At 43.0% G+C, this 21,459-nt stretch overlaps 1 protein-coding gene across 2 annotated transcripts in view; it reads left to right on the forward strand.

The window, feature by feature from the left end:
* Positions 1 to 14,062, forward strand: part of NEDD4 (NEDD4 E3 ubiquitin protein ligase) — a 113,225-nt gene extending 99,163 nt beyond the window's left edge. For both annotated transcript variants that reach the window (XM_032481127.1, XM_006179886.3), the window contains 11 exons: positions 3,372 to 3,601; positions 4,327 to 4,448; positions 4,550 to 4,620; positions 5,131 to 5,226; positions 5,851 to 5,924; positions 6,172 to 6,232; positions 8,410 to 8,469; positions 8,555 to 8,662; positions 9,313 to 9,409; positions 11,728 to 11,800; positions 12,354 to 14,062. In XM_032481127.1, the coding sequence (XP_032337018.1) occupies positions 3,372 to 3,601; positions 4,327 to 4,448; positions 4,550 to 4,620; positions 5,131 to 5,226; positions 5,851 to 5,924; positions 6,172 to 6,232; positions 8,410 to 8,469; positions 8,555 to 8,662; positions 9,313 to 9,409; positions 11,728 to 11,800; positions 12,354 to 12,456 (1,095 nt within the window). In that variant the 3' untranslated portion in view covers positions 12,457 to 14,062. The remainder of the gene's footprint in view (positions 1 to 3,371; positions 3,602 to 4,326; positions 4,449 to 4,549; positions 4,621 to 5,130; positions 5,227 to 5,850; positions 5,925 to 6,171; positions 6,233 to 8,409; positions 8,470 to 8,554; positions 8,663 to 9,312; positions 9,410 to 11,727; positions 11,801 to 12,353) is intronic.
* Positions 14,063 to 21,459: the final 7,397 nt, after the last annotated feature.

A 21,459-nucleotide genomic window follows, 5' to 3' on the forward strand; every position in this document is an offset into this window, starting at 1 on the left:
ATGTTCACTACACTTTTTTCCATCACCGCGCATTCAGTATGTCTGGAACTAAACTCATCATCTGCCCACCTGTTTCATTTCTGCTGGTGTCGACCTTTTTTTTGGAGTAATTTTTTTATCAGTGAAAGATTCTTTAAATTCTGTAGTGCTTTACAGTTTTCAAAGTTTCACAGACATGATTTCATATAATTCCATAATCCTTTCCTCCCCCTGTTGCCCACCCACAAGTGGCCACCAAGTTTGTTGTCTAGATCTCTGAGGGGATGACCATTTTTTAAGCCTTTCTAACTTGCTCTTACTTTTCCCCTTGCCCTGCAGTTTACAAGTACCGCCACTAGGTGGCTACATTGGGTTACACTTTCTTGCCTTCCAAGCTGGAAGCCTGCTTTTCCAAAGATTCAAGATGGTGGGTCTGTGACTGCAGATTTTTTCCATCCAAAAAAACTTTTTAAAGAGGAAATATAGATTTTTTTAGTGCAAATATTTTATAATAAATCTTAATAAAATCTTAAAATATCATCAGTGCTTTAAACTCATCTGCAGTAATAACACTGTGATTAAAATCGCTCTGGAAATTTGTGTCCTACTTCTTAAAATTCCTTGGGATTTTAAGTCTTTGTTGATTTATTTGGTAAATATTTTCACTCTTAACGACAACATAATGGTGGAATAGAAGCACTAGCTTCTCTGTTTGCCAGTCTGAACACTTAGAAATGTGATACAGAGGTTGACTTCCCCCCCAGAGCAGGTCACAGAACACAGAAACCATAATGAAAGCAGTAATATTTACTGAGCTCTCACTGCCTACCGAGCATTTTCCTCAACAAGTTACATGTATTGCCCATGCAGTCTCTACTGTAAGTCTACAAGGAAGGGACTGTTACTGTCACATTTTACAGGTGAGGAAACCGAGGCTCAGAGAAATTGGGCAAAGTGGTCGAGTTCTATGGTTATCAGTGGCAAAGCCAGATACAGATCAAGTGATCTGGCCCCAGAGTCCATGCTCTTCTCCCCCATGACATATCGTACTGGTGATAAAGAGAAGAAATTACTGAGAATGCAACAAAAACATACAAAAAGATTTTTTAAATTATGAAAGAAAGCTTAAGAGGCTTGAAGTGGTTCCAGAAGGAGAGACTCAAGAGCGTGGGGAAGAGATTCCGACTCCTCAATTTAACAAAAAGTCTCAAGCAGGATTTAAAAACTAAACTCCCTTTCTGGACACATCACAGCAAAAGGCAGAACACCACGATGGAGATAAAAACGTCTAACCCAGTGCTCCAAAGCCTCGAGCTGTCTTCAGCCTTTTCCCCTGCCTCATCCTGAACGTCTCGTTAGTCAGGAATGAGGGCGGCTAAGCATTATTGAGCCCACCGTGTGCCAGATGCTGCGTAAGCACGGGACACGTGTTTTCCCGGGAAGACCTACGACAGCTCCGTAAGGGTGATTATCAGTATTGTTCCTATTTTATAGATAAGGAAATTGAGCTTAGGCAGGATGTGCAGAGCGCAGGCGGGATTTGTACCTGGGTCACCTGATCCCAGAACCCACGCGTGGCGCCCCTCCCAGCTCACACGTGGGAGTTTCTCCTCCAGCCCCTCTGCCTGTGCCATCACTCACTCACCCGGCCCACTCCTCTTCTCCCGTGCCGTCTGGTTCAGGAGGCTTCCACTCCCTCTTGTCTCTTCTTAAAAACACCTTTTAAATCTGAAAAGAAAATATATGTGTATGTATATTTATAACTGAATCACTTTGCTGTACACCTGAAACTAGCATTGTAAATCAGCTACATTTCAATAAAAAAAAAAAATTGGAAGAAAAAAAAAACCCCACTCTGTACACCCCACACCATCAACCTCTGAGAACGCACCAGCCTGGTCCCGCGGGCCCTGCTCATCGGTCTTCCTGGTCGACCTGCACGCAGTCTGCGCAGTGGGCCCAGTCTTCTCCCCTTTCCTGCGCTGTCATCCTGCCCCTCCCCACTCTTTCATACCCTCTGGCTGTCCTGTGCGGTAGACCCCTCCCACGTGCTGTTCCCCAGTCCCTCTCTCACTTTGCCTCCGCTCAAGACTTCTTGAAGCTGCTGGATGGTCACACTTGCAACTAGTAGCTCACTTTTGGTGCCCACAAAACATTGCTCGTATTTCTATTTTTAGCAGTTTTCCTCCTCTTTTAAGTCTCAGAATTAGTACCGTTTCCATTTGTTTCTCACACACACACCAAATCATAAACTCCTTAAGGAAGTGACCACATCTTAGGCCATGGTTTCATTCCCTTTCCTCCCATCTCTGGCCCCACTGCAGCGCCTCCCTGCGTGGGCCTGGCCCGGAGCCGGCCTGCAGGAAGTGCTTGGTGAGGAACTCACCTGCACTGGTTGCCTGGCGTCTAAAATCCTAAAGTGGCTCTTCTCCAGTCTCACCACTTTTTTAATTACATAAGCAGCAGAGGAGAATGCTTATGTTGTCCTTATTTGCTTATATACAGTACTTGTACTGTTATGTTACTATAGGGCTTTCTATTTTTCCTAAATATACGGAGAGCGAAATTGATTTTTTTTTTTTCCCTTAGAGCTAGCCCTCTTTTCTTTTTTTGAAGTGACAGAATATTGACAGCATGGTTTCTCTTCATGGTTTCCACTGGAACATTATTCACAGAGCACTCAAGAATAAACTACTCAGGTGGATCGCCATATAATTTACAGTGAGATCTACCTAAAAGCATGGTTCTCTACGTTTGTCATGTAAGCAGAGTCTGTACAAAAGGTTAGTGAGGCCGTGTAGCTCATTCGTTAAGATGAGAGACTCAGGCACTAGGACTTTCTTTACTTCTCTATTTAGTTTCTTCATCCATAAAACGGAGATAATAATAGTAGCTTCTTCAGAGCATTATTATGAGGAGTAAATGAGTTAACCTATTAAAATGCTGGGAGCGGTGCTGGCACAGTCTGTAAATGTTAGCGTCTGTTAAAGAGTGAGGAACACAGGCTCCAAGGAGGAAACGTGGCGAGAAGGAAGCGCCCTGGGCCGGCAGGCAGCGCTAGGCTGACTGCAGGGCACAGCATGGGCCTCGCTGGGTCTTACGATGGAAAGGACTGTTCCTGAAATGCCTTCCCGAGAGCGTTATTACCACCTTCAGTAACTGCTGGTTAGATGGCACAACCAGACATCTCTATTATAAAATACTGAGAGAAAATGCATGAGTTCTTCCATGCCATAGAGGAAATAGGGACAATAGACCTAGTCCTGTTTTCCCTGAGAAAGGGTCTCGGAAACACGGTAGCATCCAATGAGTGTTGTAACTTTCGTGACAGGGAAATATGTTGTCGTGTTGAATTGATGTAAATCGTCAGCCTCCCTTCTCTGGGTTTTCAGAATGACATTCCAAACAAATTTGAGATGAAACTTCGCCGCACAACTGTCCTTGAAGACTCTTACAGGAGAATCATGGGAGTCAAGAGGGCAGACTTCCTCAAGGCTAGGTTGTGGATCGAGTTCGATGGTGAAAAGGGACTGGATTACGGAGGAGTCGCCAGAGAATGGTTCTTTCTGATTTCGAAGGAAATGTTTAACCCTTACTATGGGTTGTTTGAATATTCTGCTACGTAAGTACCTTTACAACGACTATATTTTAGAAGAAAGATCGTGCTTCTGAAAGTAACCAAGTTATAGGAGGCAAGGAAAACATACGACACACTGTGCAGGAAAGGGAGACTGTAACTAATGTTTCAGAAATAACTTCTTTAAATTGTGATAAAATATACATAAATTTTTACATTATAATCATTTCAAGTGTATCGTTCAGCAGCATTAAGGACATTGACATTGGTGTGCAGCCATCACCATCATCTCTGCCGGAGCTTTTTCATCTTCCCAGACTGAAACTCTGTACTCATTAAACACTGTCTCCCCTAGTCCCTGGCAACCACCATCCTACTTTCTGTCTCTATGAATTTGACTTCTCTAGTACTTCATATAGGTAGGGTCGTATAGTATTTGTCCTTTTGTAACTGACTTATTTCATTAGCATAATGTCCTCAAGGTTTATCCATGTCGTAGCATGTGTCAGAATTTCCTTTTGAAGGCTGAATAGTACCCCATTATGTGTATGTACCACATTTTGTTTATCCATTCATCTTTCAATAACATTTAAGTTGTTTCCACCTTTTGACATAAATGACTTTTCAAAACCATGAAATCCAGTGGTCTAATATGGTTCTGGGAGAGGTGAACAGCTCTAACAAGAGGGAGATGATGTGTAATCATTTGTCATGTTAAAATTTTTGTATGCGCTATAGAAAGGAGCGTTTAAATGTAGTTATCTTTACAGGGACAATTACACCCTGCAGATAAATCCCAACTCTGGGTTGTGTAATGAAGACCACCTCTCTTACTTCAAGTTTATTGGCCGGGTAGCTGGGATGGCAGTGTATCACGGCAAACTGTTGGATGGTTAGTATTAAGCATAAAACTTTTTTAAAAATATGTAGTTATCTGATTTCTTTCACTTGGTAATCACTTTAAATGTGTTTGATTTTTTTTTTTTTTGCAAGGTTTTTTCATCCGCCCATTTTACAAGATGATGCTGCACAAGCCAATAACACTTCATGACATGGAATCAGTGGTACGTCTTTTTCACTTGAAACACAGAGAATTTGTAATTTGACAGCCCACTGAACATTTTAAAGAGTTACCTTTTAATGATGAAGAAATCAATGTGTTATAGTGTTCCAAAATACAAGTGAACATGTTTCCTAACATTTTATTATGAAAATTTTCTAACATGTAATGCAATTGAAAAAAATTTACAGTGGACACGTGTGTCTCCACCACCCAGATTCCACAATTGGCTTTTTATCTAGACTTACTTCGTGACATACTTGTCCCCGAGTCTACCCCCGTCCATCAATCATCTTATTTTTCTGATGCATTTCAAAGAAAGTTGCATTTATACTCATATCCTCACTAGTCATTCACACCTTTTTATAATACTTGTGTGTGTGCATGTGTGAAAAAGTCCAAGTGACCTTTTCATCTTTTGCCCAATTATTCAGACCCTCAGCATATTTTGTTGGCAAATTCAGGCATCTTCTTTCTGTATACAAATTTTAAATATGCAATTTTCCACATCTAGGATAGTGAGTATTACAATTCACTAAGATGGATTCTTGAAAATGATCCAACAGAACTGGACCTCAGGTTTGTCATAGATGAAGAACTCTTTGGACAGGTTTGTGTATTTTGATTAATTATGGGGGAGGGTAGGGCTCAGGGGTAGAGCTCATGCTTAGGATGCATGAGGTCCTGCGTTCAATCCCTAGTGTCTCTATTAACAAAATTTTTTTTTTGATTAATTAAAATGGTACAGGTGGGAGGATATAGCTCAAGTGGTGGAGTATTCGCTTAGCATGCATGAGGTTCTGGGTTCAATCCCCAGTACCTCCGCTAAAAATAAATAAGTAAACCTAATTACCTTTCCCTCCCCCCACAAAATCAATCAATCAATCAATAAATGGTACATAAATTGTGAAACTTTACAACCTAAATTTAATAACTTAAGGGAAATGTTATAATGTAAGTTTAGATGATAAATGATGGATATACTCAGCCCGTTTCTATGCTCTATTTTTAAATTTATTTCCGGTAACAAAAGCTGTCTCCCAGCAAGAATTTCTGCTTTCTTTGACATTTGAGTCATTCTGTATTTATTTTCGTAAAACTAATATTTTAAGTTTTCTTAGCTTTTGAATGGATTTAATTTAAAACACCACGTGTCTAGTATAACTATAATATGTATACTTGATTTTACTTTTTTCACTAAAATAACATATCCAGGTATCATGCTTAATTTTAGACACATCAACATGAGTTGAAAAATGGTGGATCAGAAATAGTTGTCACCAATAAGAACAAAAAGGAATATATTTAGTAAGTATTTTACCGTATTTATTAAATATTACAAATAATTTTGTATTTCTTTCACGTTCTTTCTCTTCCCCCAGAGTCAGCCTCAATGTTCTTTTTCTCTTTCTATAACAATGCCATATTACTTAACCACATTCAGTTTTCCCTTGGGCTAAGCTAGTCTTTATTTGTTGTTTCTAACCAGAAAACATGCACCTTAACATTTTTTCTTGGTTCCTGTGAAAAAGATGAACTGTTTTGTTTCTTTTAGTCTTGTTATACAATGGCGATTTGTAAACCGAATCCAGAAGCAAATGGCTGCTTTTAAAGAGGTATTCATTTTCTGTTGTTTGCTTTTTAATTTTGAAGTGTACAGTCCATAAGTTTTAAATATTGGGCCTTATATCAGAGAAGAAGTAGTATATGACTCACTTTTTAAAACTGTATTTAATTATATTTTATATTAACAGAACATTAAATGAATAGATTTTCAGTTAAAACATAACCATCCAAGAAGTCCATGCAGTAAACGTCAACGGTCCCCTTTAACGTCTGTCATGTCCGCTCACCTTCTTCCAGCCCCGCTCCCCTCACCTTAAGTAACCTTGGATGAGCAAAGGCGCAAGACTGCCAGAGGGATGGCAGAATATACCACTTGTTTCCTTTCCTAAATGGGATCACAGTGTACATCTTGGTTTGTGACTCACTTTCCTCTCTTATCAAATATTTATTGGACATCTTTACAGGTCAAGGTATATAGCGACCTTTCCCCGTGACTGCATTTTATGCACACTATAAATTCACAAGTTGTTTCAGCTTCCCAGTCGATGGTCATTGAGGCTGTTGTCAGGGCACTCATTTCTTAAGCTAACTGTAAGTTAAATGCTGATCCCGCAATTTTCCATTTACTCAGTATTGAGCACTGACTCTGTGGCTGGTGCCATGCAAGGCAAAAAGACATAGGTCTGCTGTCAAGGAGCAGAAAATCTGAAGGGTGGGACGGACAGAGGGAAGCCTGAGTGCCAGGTGAGCGGAGAGAAACCAGAGCAGGGAGATGGAGGCAGGGGTGAGGGAGGGCTCGAGGGATGAGCCAGCCACAGAGAAGAGGGAAATGCACGCGTGAAGAGCAGAGGGAGCAGCACATGTGAAGTCTGGCAAAAGACTGTGCCCACGTTAGAGAAAATACAAGCAATTTTGTATGCTGGGGAAGAGGGTGCAGGAGGTCAAACCAAGCGTGGAGAGCGGAGTGGAACCAGATGATGAAGGACCTGTTGGTTTAGAGTCATCTCTGAAGTCCAGTGAGGAAGGAGGGTGACGTTAAAGGCTCCTAAACAATGAAACACCAGGATTCGGTGTATGTTTTGGTCAGATCATTCTGGAAGTGGTCTGCAGTGAACTGGAGGGGGGCGAGATGGGCAGCAGAGGCTAGCTGGGAAGGTGCTGCGGTGACCCAGGCGGGGACGTGGTAAGGACGGTGGGAAGAGCTGTGTGTGCATTTGAATGGCCCTCGGGAAGGGAGATCTGTAGTTTAGGGTGACTTAAAGGATAGAGATCCAGTGTGGCAGTGTGGATCTGGGAGTGACCTGCATGGACTAGACATGATGGAAACTTTGAAAGAATGGTAAGAACAGTGAAAGTGGATAGCCACACGTGGGATGTAGGAACACCGACATTTAAAGAAGGGATGGGAGAAAAGGAGACATCAAAGGAAATGAGCAAAGCCAGACAGAGACATAAGAGAAAAACCATCAACAGCAGACAGAGTTTCCAGGACGAAGGCATTATCAACAATATCACAGTGCAGAGAAGGCAGATAAGACTGGGAACCAGAGAACGTTTATCAGGTGTGGCCGCAGAGCTGTCTTTGGCCTTCTCCAGGACACTTCAGGGCAGCGCTGACAGAGAGCTCAGACTGCAGGGGTTGAGGGGTGGATGGAGGGGAGCACGTGGGTTTAGTGACACGCAGTAACACTGTCCAGAGCGAGGCCGTCAGCAGAAGAAAGGGACTTGCTTTGTTGTTGTTTTTAAGGTAAATGCAGCTTGAACAAATTTAGATTCATAGAAGGTGAGCTAATACGGGTTGGTGAGAGGACATCCTTGAGGAGGCAGGTGAAGCACAGAGAGGAAGTGGTCCCTCTCTGCACTGCGGTGGGGAGGGGCCCCGCTCGAGGTCGGTGCTGCGTGTTACATGGGGAGGCAGACGACGGTTGAGGGAATTCTATCTCGCAGAATCGCCTCTACTTTCTCTGCCAAATAGGAATTATCTACTGTAAAGAAGGAATGCCCTAGAGGAGAAGGAGGCTTGAAAAGTGTGGGGAAGTTTTAAAATAGCCACTTTGAGGAAGCAGTGAGAGAACAGACGTATATACTTTTTTTGCCAATACTGAAGCATCAGTTAAGCATCCAGGAGTGGTAGGAATCGTGTGGGTGTGGGATGCCTCCAGATGCTGAGTGTGGGATTGTCCACTGACCCTGCTAACCAGGCTTTTAAATATATTCTTTCTACTAGGGGTTTTTTGAACTGATCCCACAGGATCTCATCAAAATTTTCGATGAAAATGAACTAGAGGTAAGAAATACTGTTCTTATGTTAAAAGCGGACTTTTGCACCCATTATTTTTCTTGTCTACAATTTGACATTTCTTATCACGTAGCTTCTGATGTGCGGCTTGGGAGATGTCGATGTAAATGACTGGCGAGAACACACAAAGTACAAAAACGGCTACAGCGTAAATCATCAGGTCATCCAGTGGTTTTGGAAGGTGATGGAAAGCTTCTGTTTTCGTAAATTACTTTTTGATAGACTTAATCATGTTTAACTGTTCTAGGGGATCACGTATAGAGAAGACAAAAATAGGGAGAGCCCAGCAAAATCATCTTTGACTTTGTGCAGTATACATTTATCTTCTGGGTATGGTCCCAACCTCCATACATATTTATTAGAAAAGTAAGTTTCAGAATGTAGTAAGTGGCCGTGACAGCTGAGCTGGCACTAAGTTCCTTACTGAAGTAGAGATTCTTCAAGGCAGCCTGAAACAACCCGCATGCATTCTCTGGGACTCCTGCATGGCCCCTTTGAATGTGATTTTCTGTTTTACAGAGAAATGTGTGTGCCATTCAGTCATATCAGCAAATATGATTTTTCAAAAGCCACGAGCCACATCGAGAGGAAATTTTATCACTTTATTAGGCTAATAATCCCATGCTGAAGAGTTATCAGAGAGCCTCAGAACTGAAGGTTCAGGAACGTTGTAAATGACCAAGAAGCACAGTTGGAGCTAAAAGAAACATGCAGGTTCTTTATAAGTGATCATGAATGCTCAGCTGAATTCTGATGGCGTATTTTTTAGGGTAGTTTAGTTACCATTTTTTTCCCAGTGATGTTCCTAAATGCTACTTTTCTCTTCCACAGGCCGTCTTAATGATGGATTCAGAGAAGCGGATAAGATTACTTCAGTTTGTCACGGGCACATCTCGTGTGCCGATGAATGGATTTGCCGAACTGTATGGTAAGGATTCTCTACAGAGTGTCCAGAAATGGAGCTTGTGCCAGCTGGTGTTTTCATGGGCAACTCATCTTCAAGCTTCTATCATTTATATAGACGTTTGGCTTAATAAAAAAGAAAAAAAAGGTTTTTGAATGACATAATTAGATACACTGAAGTAGGCCAAGACCGGAAACATGAAATGACTCGAGTTACTTTCCATTCTTGAATTTTAAATTTGATTTCCACTCTGCATTCCAGTACAGAACAAGCGTTGTCTGGAGGAGGAGGATGTCGTGCGGCATGTAGAGTTGTTCCACAGGGTGTTCATAAGTAGACAACCAAAAACAGGGAATATCGTGGTAGGATACATTTGGGGGAAATGATAGACTAAACATTAAGTTCAGTCGGTTTCTTTGGGCCTTTTTCAGTGTTGGAAATTGCTTTTATTAAAAAAAAAAAGCTTTCCCATGGAATCTGTGTATGTGTGTGTGTGTGTGTATGTGTGTGTGTGTGTGTGTGTGTGTGATGGGGGCGCTGCTAATTAGAGGGTGGAGAATCTAATCAGGCCTTGTGAGAAATGGCAGGACTGGGGTTAGACTGCTTGTATCTCTCAATATTCAGAATAGCTACCATCAATGCAGTTTTCTATAAAGTGAAATTAATGGTATCCTAGCAACCTGTTTTTTGATTGTAAGGCTTGAGGTGTGTTTTGTTAACAACAACAACAAAAAAGAAAAACCGCAGCAGTACTGTTTCTGAGGTGGATCACAGCAACTTCTGAAAACAGTTAACATTCTGTTTATTAGAATGACATTTACTTGCTTTTAAAGATACCAAGAACAGAGCCTTCAGAGAAGGGACAGCCAAGATCAGAGCCCTGCCATCTCCTCCTTGGCCAACCCGGTCTCCTTGATAAGCCTCATTTACATCTGTTTGCAGCACCCATCAAACCGCCGCCACCTCCCCACCCAGAGCAGCCACTCCCTGGGAGGAGGATGAGCCAGGAGCTTTGCCGCTCACCAGGGCGCCCATTCCCTGCCTAACTAAATTTCTTAGCATTTGTCTTTCCGGTGGTTTCACCTCGCTTCCCTTCCTGTCTCTTCTCCTGGACTTTAACCAGTTAGAGAGAAAATCAAGGCAGGACAAACACCTCTTCCATCTCTAGCCCCACGGCCCCCTCGGATGCAGCCCAGGCCTCCAGCCAGCCACTGATTTCATGCATTTTTTTGAAATTTGGGGGAGATTTCCCACACACAAATCCAAAGTTATTAGTCTTCGAATATAAATTCAAATTCTTAGGGATTTACAAAAGAAGTAGAAATAACTTCAGAATGTTGATCTTACAGCACAGTGTTGTCTAGCCAGTAAAAAGTATGTTAAGTTGATACTGACTGACTTACAGGGAGTTTTCCAGATGGATTGTTTAGGTGCAAGAACCAGAAAGCAGGGAAATATATATGATTCCATGTTATGGAAAACACAGTGACAATAGTACTGAAACTTCACCTGCGAACATAATTGTGATGGGTGATGTGTGAAAAGCAATGCTTTTTGAGAAAACAGTAATATGGAAAATATTAAGCCTCCTTAGTGCTGCTTCTGACAGTCACACTCATACACACATACTTGGATACAATTAAAAGACGTGGAGAAAAGTACAGAAGGTGCCTCGTCGGGTTGTCAGCACTGCTGACCTGGGTGGTTGGAGGATGCTGAGAACTGGAGAAGGAATAGCTAAGGGAAGACTCCAGTTAAAGAAGAGAGCTTCTAAGAGCGGCCATAATAAGAGAAAAACGTACCGTGTATATTATAACATGGTCACGTGCACATAAGATTCTGTATATGTGCACACATACCTAAAGATGTTTGATGGGATGTTTACTCAGATTTAATAGTAGAATTTCAGGTGATTTTTTACCTCTTTCACTAATTTTTTCCCTATAGTTTTAATCTTTTGCACTGAGATTAGATAATCAGAAAAAATTAAAGCTGTTTGCAGTGGTAGTCAAAAAAGCAAGAAAGTGCTCATTTTCTGTGTGCCTATGACGGAGGCGATACCAGGAATGCAGGGCCGGGAAACAGCGCGGTCAGACACGCCCCCCCCCCCGCCCCCCGCAGAGTGATACAGGCTCGCGGATGGGCTGATGGAAGAAGGGTCCTCATTTCACGGCTGGACGGGGAAGTTGTCTGGCCCAGGGCAGCATCAGTTCTTTCAAGTGTAAAGAAACTAGATGAGTTCTCTGTGTGTTTAAGTTCTCCATTAGCCAAGGTGAGCTGTGAAATGCCCAGGAATTCCCATAAAGAGTAAATGAAACCAAAGCAACTCCTCTTCCTTACAGGCTCAAACGGACCACAGTCGTTTACTGTCGAACAGTGGGGCACCCCCGAGAAGCTGCCAAGAGCTCATACGTGGTAAGCAGCTTCTTCAACCCTAGGGAACAAGTCCTCAAAGGGAGAAGGTCCTCCAGCAGCTGGCCTAGGTCCAGAAGGTCTCGTTCCCTCTGTGCTGGGTCGGTGGCAGCTGTGGAGGAAGGGGCAGATGAGGAGGAGGAGGGGGAGGCGGCGCCACCAACCCAGGAACAGGTGTTTCTTTACCAGGCAGGCCTGGACCTGAAGTCCAAGAAGCTGAACATTGGAGAGGCCCAGCTAAATTGCTGACCACCTGTTGCCCCCATCCCATGAATGATGGGCCATCCCAAGAGGGGCTAAAACATTCCCTTTTGGAGGTTCAAATGAAGGGAAGCCAGACATTTGGAGGTCAGGGTGGAGGCGAGAGGACACCACCAAGAAGTCATGGGGAGAGTCCACGCCTCGAGTCCAGTCCTAGAGCTTCCTTGTCCCTGGGGAGAGCACGTCTTTGGTGCCGTGGGAGCATGCCGTCATGAATAGCTGCATCGCTGTGTGTGCCGTGGCAACGGACCTTGTCAGGGATCATCCTAACCAGCCCCTCTCGGTTTTTTTTCAGCTTTAATCGCTTGGACTTGCCACCCTATGAATCATTTGAAGAATTATGGGATAAGCTACAGATGGCCATAGAGAACACTCAGGGTTTTGATGGCGTTGATTAGATTACAAGTAACCATTGATGGTGTTTTACTGCCACTTTTTTCTAAGCAAATTCTTAAAATTTTCCAGGGAACGACTAACCCTTGGCTGCTGATTCTCCCCAAATATTGGAGAAAATCATATCAAAGCGTTAGAAGAAGTAGTGTGACAACTTTGCCATTGTTTCATTCACGTAAATAACGCGTTGCATTTACACAGCTGTTTGGTTCTAACTTGAGTTCACGCCCTAGGATGTGTGCCTGACATCGTGAGTTTTGTCCTTGGCATTTACCTCTTTCCCAGTATTTTCCAGGCAGTTCTTAAACTACTGAAATTGTAACTGTGAAATATTCGTGGTAAGTGTCATGTGTGAAAAGTGTGATGCCTTTTGAGAAGGAAAACTGAAATTGGGGGGAAAAGAACTTTAATACTGAGTACACTACAGAACATTCAGTGCTGCCTGCGGCTAGTTGTTATTTTGTAGACCTGCCTACTGCACCTTACTGCCCAGATTTTTGGAATAATCTTGGAAAGTGTGTTACCTGCATTTTTAGTCAACTGACTCACTTGCAAAAAAAAAAAAACTGTTTACTTCTTCGTTTTAAAAGTATTCAGCTTTTGTTAATATGCGGTTCTACTAAACAAGGTGGTTCATAAGACATGTGAAGCAAAGTCAGATTTGCAAAGGGTGAAAGGTGTTCACGCCGCCCTCTTGCCTGTATATCCTTATGGCTCGTGGACAGAGTCATACTCTTTCCTGTTGTAGTTAAAAGAATTCCTTCTTCAAACTAAAGCTCGACGAAGCAGTATTCCTAAGTATGCCTTGAAGAACTAAGTTAAATGTATAGTCCTTGCCTTTACTAGTCATTCTTTACACTTGCACAATTACGTAGTAAATGTATGTTTACAGGGTTTATTATGTTTACAGATTAAGCTAATTTCTGTAGTTGCATTTTTATGTTTTTAGTGTTCCACTTCAGTCCAAAAAAAAAAAAACCCAAATAATTTGTTAAAAATAACCAAAGAATAGTTATGATGTGTAATTTGTATTAAATTTATTACCATATTTCTTATGCTTTTTAAAAATACTGTTTACTATGAAAATGAAGTTTTGCTATGAATCCAAAACTCTTTAGGCCAAATACTACAAACAGACTCCTGCTTTAAGTAGACTGAAGGACGTAAAAATCCTGTGCATGCATTCAGCCAGCATTTCCTGAATGCTGTGCTCTGTGCACAGCTCTGTGCTGGGCCCTGGGATGAGAGTCATCAGTTTTAAAAGAAATCTAGCTGAGTCCTCATCCTCAAGGAACTGAGAGACGTGTAAAGGAAATTTCAGACAATCAAAAGTAGGAGTGAGCGGAATAAGGCAAAAGGGAAAGTGTTCTAGTGCACTTGCAAAGATAAAGTGTGCCAAGACTGTATTTATACGTTTTATACCTTTATTGGAATGATTATATAGAAGATGCTCTTGCAAAAAGTTAAAGCTATTTCTCAATATGGTATCTTGGTGATTTAGGAATAATTGTAAATATATGTTATGAGTCTTCTTTTATATTTACATATACACACACTCTGAGAGTTATGAAAAGTGCATCTGGCTGTTGGTTAAAGTTTGCCAGAGTCTAACACAATGGGTACCTTTCTGCACCTGGTAGAGATCTCACATGTGACAGCAGCAAAACCACTTTCCAAACACCACATCTACAGCTCGGCTTAGGGACGGTAGTTCACAGATCAGTGCACTCTGTGTCTTACCTTCACCCATGCTAACCAGCATGCAGGGAAGGCCTCCAGGTGCAGCGCTGATTTTATCACTTACCAAATGTTTAAAATGAAGCCGCATACTCAGCCTCACTGGGCTCTTAATTTTTCATCTAAAGAAAATAATCATGCCGGCTCTCATAGTCATGTAAGATTGTTGTATGTTCCAGAGATGCTTTGTACAACATCGTACAGTCAGAAGATGCTTTGTGCTGACCATCAGCACAAAGATTTTGTCAGATCAGCTGTGAACAGGAACCACCGTCCTGAAGAAGAATCTCTTTGTTTAAAGATAAAATGACTGCTGACAGACAAGGAAGCAGGCCCATCTCTGATGTTGAATGCATACAGATACGCGTGTACATGTGTTTGTCTCTTCGTGGGTCTTACCATCAGAATTCATTTTCTCCTTCCTCATGAGCAAAGTAATATTAACATGGGCCAATGCATTTTGGAATGTTCTCATTATGTAGAACTGAACGTGAAAACTAGTTTTGTTAAAACAGGATTTTACCACATGATTGTTTAAATATCACTTCTGTGAAATATAGCAGATATCAGAGCTTAAGAAAATAGAAAGCTTGCTTTTCACCTGACTCATTGGATGATTCTGTGGCTCAGAAGGTGTTAACAAGGTATAATGAGACCAGATACTCCCACAGCCTCCAGCCACAGAGCATCATCCCCTTTGTCTCCCAAGTGTGCACCAGTGGTCCAGAAGGAACCTGTATCAAGCAATGCAGCCCCTCATCCCAGATAGAAAAGTATCTCGAATGCATTCTACAGCTGGAGAATGAATAGAGTCATTTTCATAAAGGATGTCATATTTTTTTAGAAACTATAAGCACATAATTTTAACCTATATTTTCTCTGTAATCAGATTTTAACAGACATAAAATTGTATTACAAATGCATTTCATCCTAATATAAATGGTATTTGTTTTCATTTTTTATTTATAATGCTGAAATTATTCCAGATAATTATCAAGGCAAACAATTCGTTTTCATTACAAGCCACTCGACATTGTATTTTTAAATCTCTTATGGGAAAAATATATGAAGATTAATGTGTCAAAATTTATTGCATACTTTAAAATATAAAATCATTTTTTAAAAATCTTGATGCCACAAATAAAATTCTATTCTAGTAAAAACAAAAATGGGGATTCATTTTCAGATAGAAACGTTTCCAAGCCAGTATCCTGGGTTGATATCTCCTGATCTCATTCTTGGCAGCAACACATGAAGTTCTCAAGACAACCTTGAATTTCCGGCAGGTGACAGGGTGAGATTATAAACTCTAAACCACAGATCATCTCCACTTTATAAACAGGTCATGTTCCCAAGATCTGGTTATTAGTGAAATATCCAGAAGACTATCTAATGATAATCAAGTTACAAATGGACTGAATTTCAGACTTACTATTGTTGATTCAAGAGGCCAGCCCTGTAACCCATTTATAACATTGTTTCTGTAAGAAAAGTTTTCCAAGTGTTAATTCAGAACTAAGCATCTTTTTGTCCTTCCTCTGGGCACCTGGAAGTTTCCCAGTTAGAAAGGAACCCGTCACCACCCCACCCCCAGTCAGCCTTGGGAAGGTGCATTCCAGCCCTGTTTCTGCTGAAATCCAGAGCATGTGGCTTTAATCTCTGGGGCCCAGACCACTGCCCTCCCTGCTTCCACCCCTCCAGTGCTCACTAGCTCAGGCTGTAGCTCACCCACACCATGTCTCCCCATACAGGAAGTCCTCACTTTGCCGTCCGTCAGGGCAGATACATCCCTTTCAGAAAGGATATTAAACTAAGTGTTAGAATCTCAGGACCTCCCTCTGAAAAGTGGGCTTCAGTAGATTTGTGTGTATTTTTCTCGAGCATGAAAGATTATGGCTAAATTAGCTGCCTGTTTCAATTCTGCCGGTCTCTTCGCCTGCGATCCATCCTATGCAGGCTCTCCATCCCACACCAGTGTTTCCTTTTTAGTATACAAATCTGATCAGGCTACTCCATGCCAAAGGCCCTCTGAAAGCTCCCCTGAGCCAGAAGCAAGAAGTCCAAACCCGTTAGCGTAAAATGCTGTCTGTCCCCAGGTGAATGTATGAGTTCCATCTTCTATCGTTCCCCACTTAGGCACCCTGCCTTCCACCCAAACCCAGCCTCCCTCCAGCCCCTAAGCAATGAAAACTTCTCTGCACCAGCTCATGTCCACTCGCAAAAATCACTCCTCCTTTTGGGCCCGTGGGAGGGTGCCGTGGCCTGGGCATTTGGTACTCGGTAGCATGAATGGTATTGCAGTGCTATGCGTGGTTTACTTAACCCTCTGCTACAAACTTGGGCAGCTGGAGGACAGACTTCTTTGTATACACTTGTTAATATGTTCATTTCCTAAAATAAATATTTGCTGAATATGACGATCTGATGAACATTGCTCGTATATTGCCCCAGTGTGCATGTGCTGGGTACCAACAACATCCCTGGCCCCATGTAATAATATTCAGGAAGCTCTGTGTTTAGGGAGATGATGGGAACTACAGAAATCTATGTGCAGAGAGGGAGCTCGACTGAGATCCGGCAGAGCGCCAGGGTCTGCAGTAAACACTTTACGTGGATCCCATTTAATCTTCATAAAAACTCAGTGAGGCAGTTTTTATAGGCTCAGGAAAGACAAGTAATTCACCTGAGGCCACACAGCGCATAACACCCAGTGGATTATGAACCACAACAAAAAAGAAAAACTATAGAGTCCAACCAGCCAATGACCAAGGTGTATTTGTTTTTTCATTTTTATTTTTATTTTTTAAATTGAAGTATAGTCAGTTTACAATATTGTGTTAATTTATGGTGCACAGCATAGTGATTCACATTGTTTTTCATTTTAGGCTATTACAAGGTATTGAATATAGTTCCCTGTGCTATACAGTAGGACCTTGCTGTTTATCTATTTTATATATAGTAGTGTGTATCTGCAAGTCCCAAACTCCCAATAGCAGTTCAGATCAACACCCATTTCTTATCTTACAGTTCAGCTGGTCAGAAGTCCACATGGGCTCAACTGGCTTCTCTGCTTAGAGTCTCACAAAGTCAAAGTCAAGGTGTCAACCAGCCGAACTCCTACCTGCTTCCATGATCCTTCAGGTTGTTGACAGAAACCAGTTCCTTCTGGCTGTAGGTCTGAAGTCCCCATTTTCTTGCTGGCTGTCATCTGGGGACCAGTCTAAACTTCGAGATGCCATACACATTTCTCATCACTTGGCCCCTCCGTCTTCAAGCCAGCAATGGTGTGGAGTCCTCTTCATGATTAGAATCTCCCTGATGTCACCATTTACCATCCTATTCTGCCACGAGGTGGGGAAAAGTTCTGTACTTTGCAAGGCTCACTGGACTAGATTAGGCCAACCTGGACTATGTCCCTTTCTGAAGGTTGCCGGTGCCACAGGTATAACACAGTCACGGGAGTGAGATCTTCCCACATTCAGGGACTGCAGGGATTGGGAGCTTGAGCTCTTGGGAGCCATTCCTAGAAATTCTGCCTCCCACACAATGTAAAAGTAAAGGACACCAAAGGATTATGGAGATTCGGCTTGAAAAACACCTAAATATATCTAACCGTGTAGTTTGAGTTCAGTTTTTGATTCTCTGCCAATGAAAGGCCAGATAAACTAATGCTACTATCAGCCGGTAGGATTCAACTTCAACCGCTGTAAACTCACAAATCGCCACTCCAGTGTGTGTTTTACTCAGTGGCACCAAGGTTGAATTGGCCTGAGATTAGATTCAGCTCATCCTTAGAAGATTCTTTATTATATAAAGAGAAATAAAGAGGTCATCACTGCTCTTTTCCTTTGTTCAAAGGATTGGTATTCCTTCCAATGAAATTACGTTCAGGATAATGACGTGGGTGCAAATCAGAGCAGAGCCGAAAGCTAAGAAAGCTGTTCACAGCCCAGAATTGCATGTCAGTTGCTCTCAGTCTGCAGATAGAAGGGGAAGGAGGGGGGCCTCCAGATGCCCTGTGACAGAAAGGCCCTGGGCAATCACACAACTCTGGGGCACAGTGTTCTCCTTGGGAAGCTAACCAGAGATTAAAGCCAAAACTACACGCCCTTGGGGATGCTCAATTCATCATTCAGATTCCAATTTTTTAAGTTCTTTTATGAAAAATAATCAGTTATTATCCAGGCAAACCCCATGCCTTCCTGGGAGTTGTTTTCTTCTAACACATGTATCTTACAAGTGAAAACCTCATGCATGTGCTCTCCAATTAGTAAGAGAGAATGAGCACCGTGAGCTAAGGATAATCTTGGTTTAAACAGACAGGATTTTCATGGGTGCTCGACTTAAAAACACGGTCCAGATCAAGGACATGGTTCGTACTCAGTCACTGGTCATTAGCCCAAGTGTAGCATAAACTTCCAGACATGATGACAATGAAATCACTCCAGTGGGATGACCAAATTCTCAATGATTAGTAGGGAGGAACCAACCAAGTTTTGCTTTTTCAGTACTGCTATGTACTGTAATGGTGTAATGCTGGTGAATAAATAATGTTGATGGTGTGTGGTTTTAAGCTATGAGGAATTCAGGAATGTTTTATCCTTGTCTACTTCTAAAGAAGTGTGAGAAGGGAGAAAAGAAAGCTCTATTCACTCAGTCACTACTAGAACTCTGAGTTTCTGTGGTTGCCCCTGTGACTCAATTTGCATACTTTCCCCATTGCCATCTGGGGACAATGTGGATAGGAATTTGGGGTTTATCGTTAAGACATCTGATTACTCATTTAAGCATTGCCAGGGGTGGGAAAGAGGGAACACACAGCTCATACTTCAAGCCTTTGGAAAATACATGAAGACATATTTAAGACTGAGCCAAAGTCTAGTCTAGCATTGTCTGATAGAAATATAATGCAGGTGACGTGTAATTCTAAATTTTCCAGTAGCACACTTTAAAAAGGAAAAAAAACAAGTGAATTTAATAGTAATAATATATTTTGTTTCCTGAAATATATCTAAAATATTACCGTTTCAACATGTAATCAATAGAAAATTGTTAATGATATTTTCAATTATTTGGTACTAAGTCTTCAAAATGTAGCATGTGTTTTCTGGTTCCAGGACATCACAATTCAGAACCGCCACCTTTCAAATAGCCACGGGGGCGGCGCCCACCCATCGGACAGCACCGGAATCAAGGCGCCTGGGTCGTGCTGTGACACCACAAAAGGGAATGGAGAAACAGCTGCAAGTGTCTCACCTGGTGAGATGCTAAGTCAGCTTGCCTCCTCCAGGCAACGCCATGGTCTTGGAAGAAGTTCCCCCAAGTAAGAGAGCCAAGTGTGGAAAACTAAGCAGTATTCTAGATAGCCGGTCTCTGGCAATCCCAAATTTTACGTTCAGGAGCTTAAGGATGGCAGTCTGGTTGAAAGGCGAGCTGTGTTTGCACCGTGAATACACTGTCTCCACATAGATTATGTTTACTAGGGATGTCTGGAAGTGATCTACTGCAGATTGTGGGGAGGGAAGCCAAATCCCCAAGTTACGCCTGCAACCGCCTTCCTAGAGCTGTGGTCTCCCCCCACAGTGATGCCGTAGGTGCCCCATACTGAAGGTCACAGATGCTGTGGGCAGAAGCAGGCATGTGGGAATCGCTGGCAACCAGCATCCAGTGTGAAGCACTGAATCTAGACCTTGGGGATCAGCACCAGAACAGGGCAAGGGGGAAGGGGAATGGGGTGATTTATCACAAACTGCCAGAAACAAGAGGGCAGCCAGGAGACTGGACAACTGGGAGGGTAAGGCCACCGCAGAGGAAGGAACTCCACGGGGTCACAGGGGGTCACCTGGGGGAGAACCTCTGACACTGGGGCGAAGGCAGAGGCTGTGGGAGAGACAGCTGTTTGTTTTTTCTGGTGCAAGGAGAATAACACGATGCCATCGGGAAGGCTAATAGACTACAGATGGAGAACTCCTGGCTGAGCTCTCAGTCCAGCCAAAGGCTTTGAACTGGAACCAGCCCTCTAATTTGCAGCAGTGCGTGTGGCCCGTGAAAAAGAAAGAGTAGAGTCAAACAAGAGACTCACCAGAGATAATTATGAGTTACTCCCAAGCAGTGAAATAACAGAGATTATATTGGGCTGGAGAAATAGGGGTTTGATGGTGAAAGGACTTAGGTTCGATGCTAAGAAATCTGATCAGCAATGGGGAAGCTCTTCAAAAGTTACAAGCCAACAGGTGTGTGCTTTGGTATGAACTTTAGAAAGCTCCTTCTGCCTATTTGTGGGGGAGTGGGGGCAAGACTGGGCACAGGTGCTAGTGTGGAGAGCATTCCAACGACGCAAGTGAGAGATGGTAGCCACTGAACCCAGGGTTGAGACGTCGTATGGAGAGAGGTAGGGCTGTGCTGCCAACGAGGGGCAAGTAGGGCACAGACAGGAGTCTAGGCTGACCCCTATCTGACACCCAGACTGGGGCACCTGGATGGGTGCTGGTGCCGCTGCTGCAACAGGAAGGACGATGGACTTTTCACGTGGTGATATTACAGGGGAGGCTTCGGACAGGCAGCGGTGGATCTGAAGGTGGGTAGAGATTTGGAGGCTATCAGCAGATAGCTGTGAGCCCCTGAGGTGATCATATTACATGTGTGACAAACTGCAAAAGCTGATCGAAATGACCAAACATCACTGTTCATAAGTTAATTTTATTATACTTTGTATTTAATGGAGACGTTGTGATAGCGGAAGATTATAAACAATATAGTAGTGATTTTCTAGTCAAAACCCAGCTTTTAGGTTTGCTCTCTGTTAGGGGTTCTGGGATCTGCAATTATTGCCGTCAGCTTTCTCCGCTTGGTGTTGCTGCCCCACATGCCGCGCATGCGCGCACACATCTGCGCCTGATGCGGGCTGAGGACCCGCGCTCCTGTCCCCGTGCTGGGCTGCTTCCATATGGGTCCCTGCCTGTGCCTCCCACTGCGAACCCCGTCTTCCCGGCCTCTGCCCTTGAGCTCCAGGTGAGGGCGCTCTGGCCCCCGCGTCCGGGGGTAAAGTCACGGATGGAACCGTGCTGTGACCTCCACGGGGTGGGCGGAGAAACTGAAACAGGCCTGGTGAGCCTCAGCGGGAAGAAGCAAGATGAGAACGGGCTCCGACACCTGGGGGAAGCCTGGGGGAAGCGGCAGGAGGGACGGGAGCTGAGTTAGGGACCCGGTGAGCAGGCTGGCCAGCAGGGACAGGACCACAAGCTGTGCGGTCACAAGCCGCTTCCTAGACC

Source organism: Camelus ferus, chromosome 6 (assembly GCF_009834535.1).
Source record: "Camelus ferus isolate YT-003-E chromosome 6, BCGSAC_Cfer_1.0, whole genome shotgun sequence".
Taxonomy (NCBI): Eukaryota; Metazoa; Chordata; class Mammalia; order Artiodactyla; family Camelidae; genus Camelus; species Camelus ferus.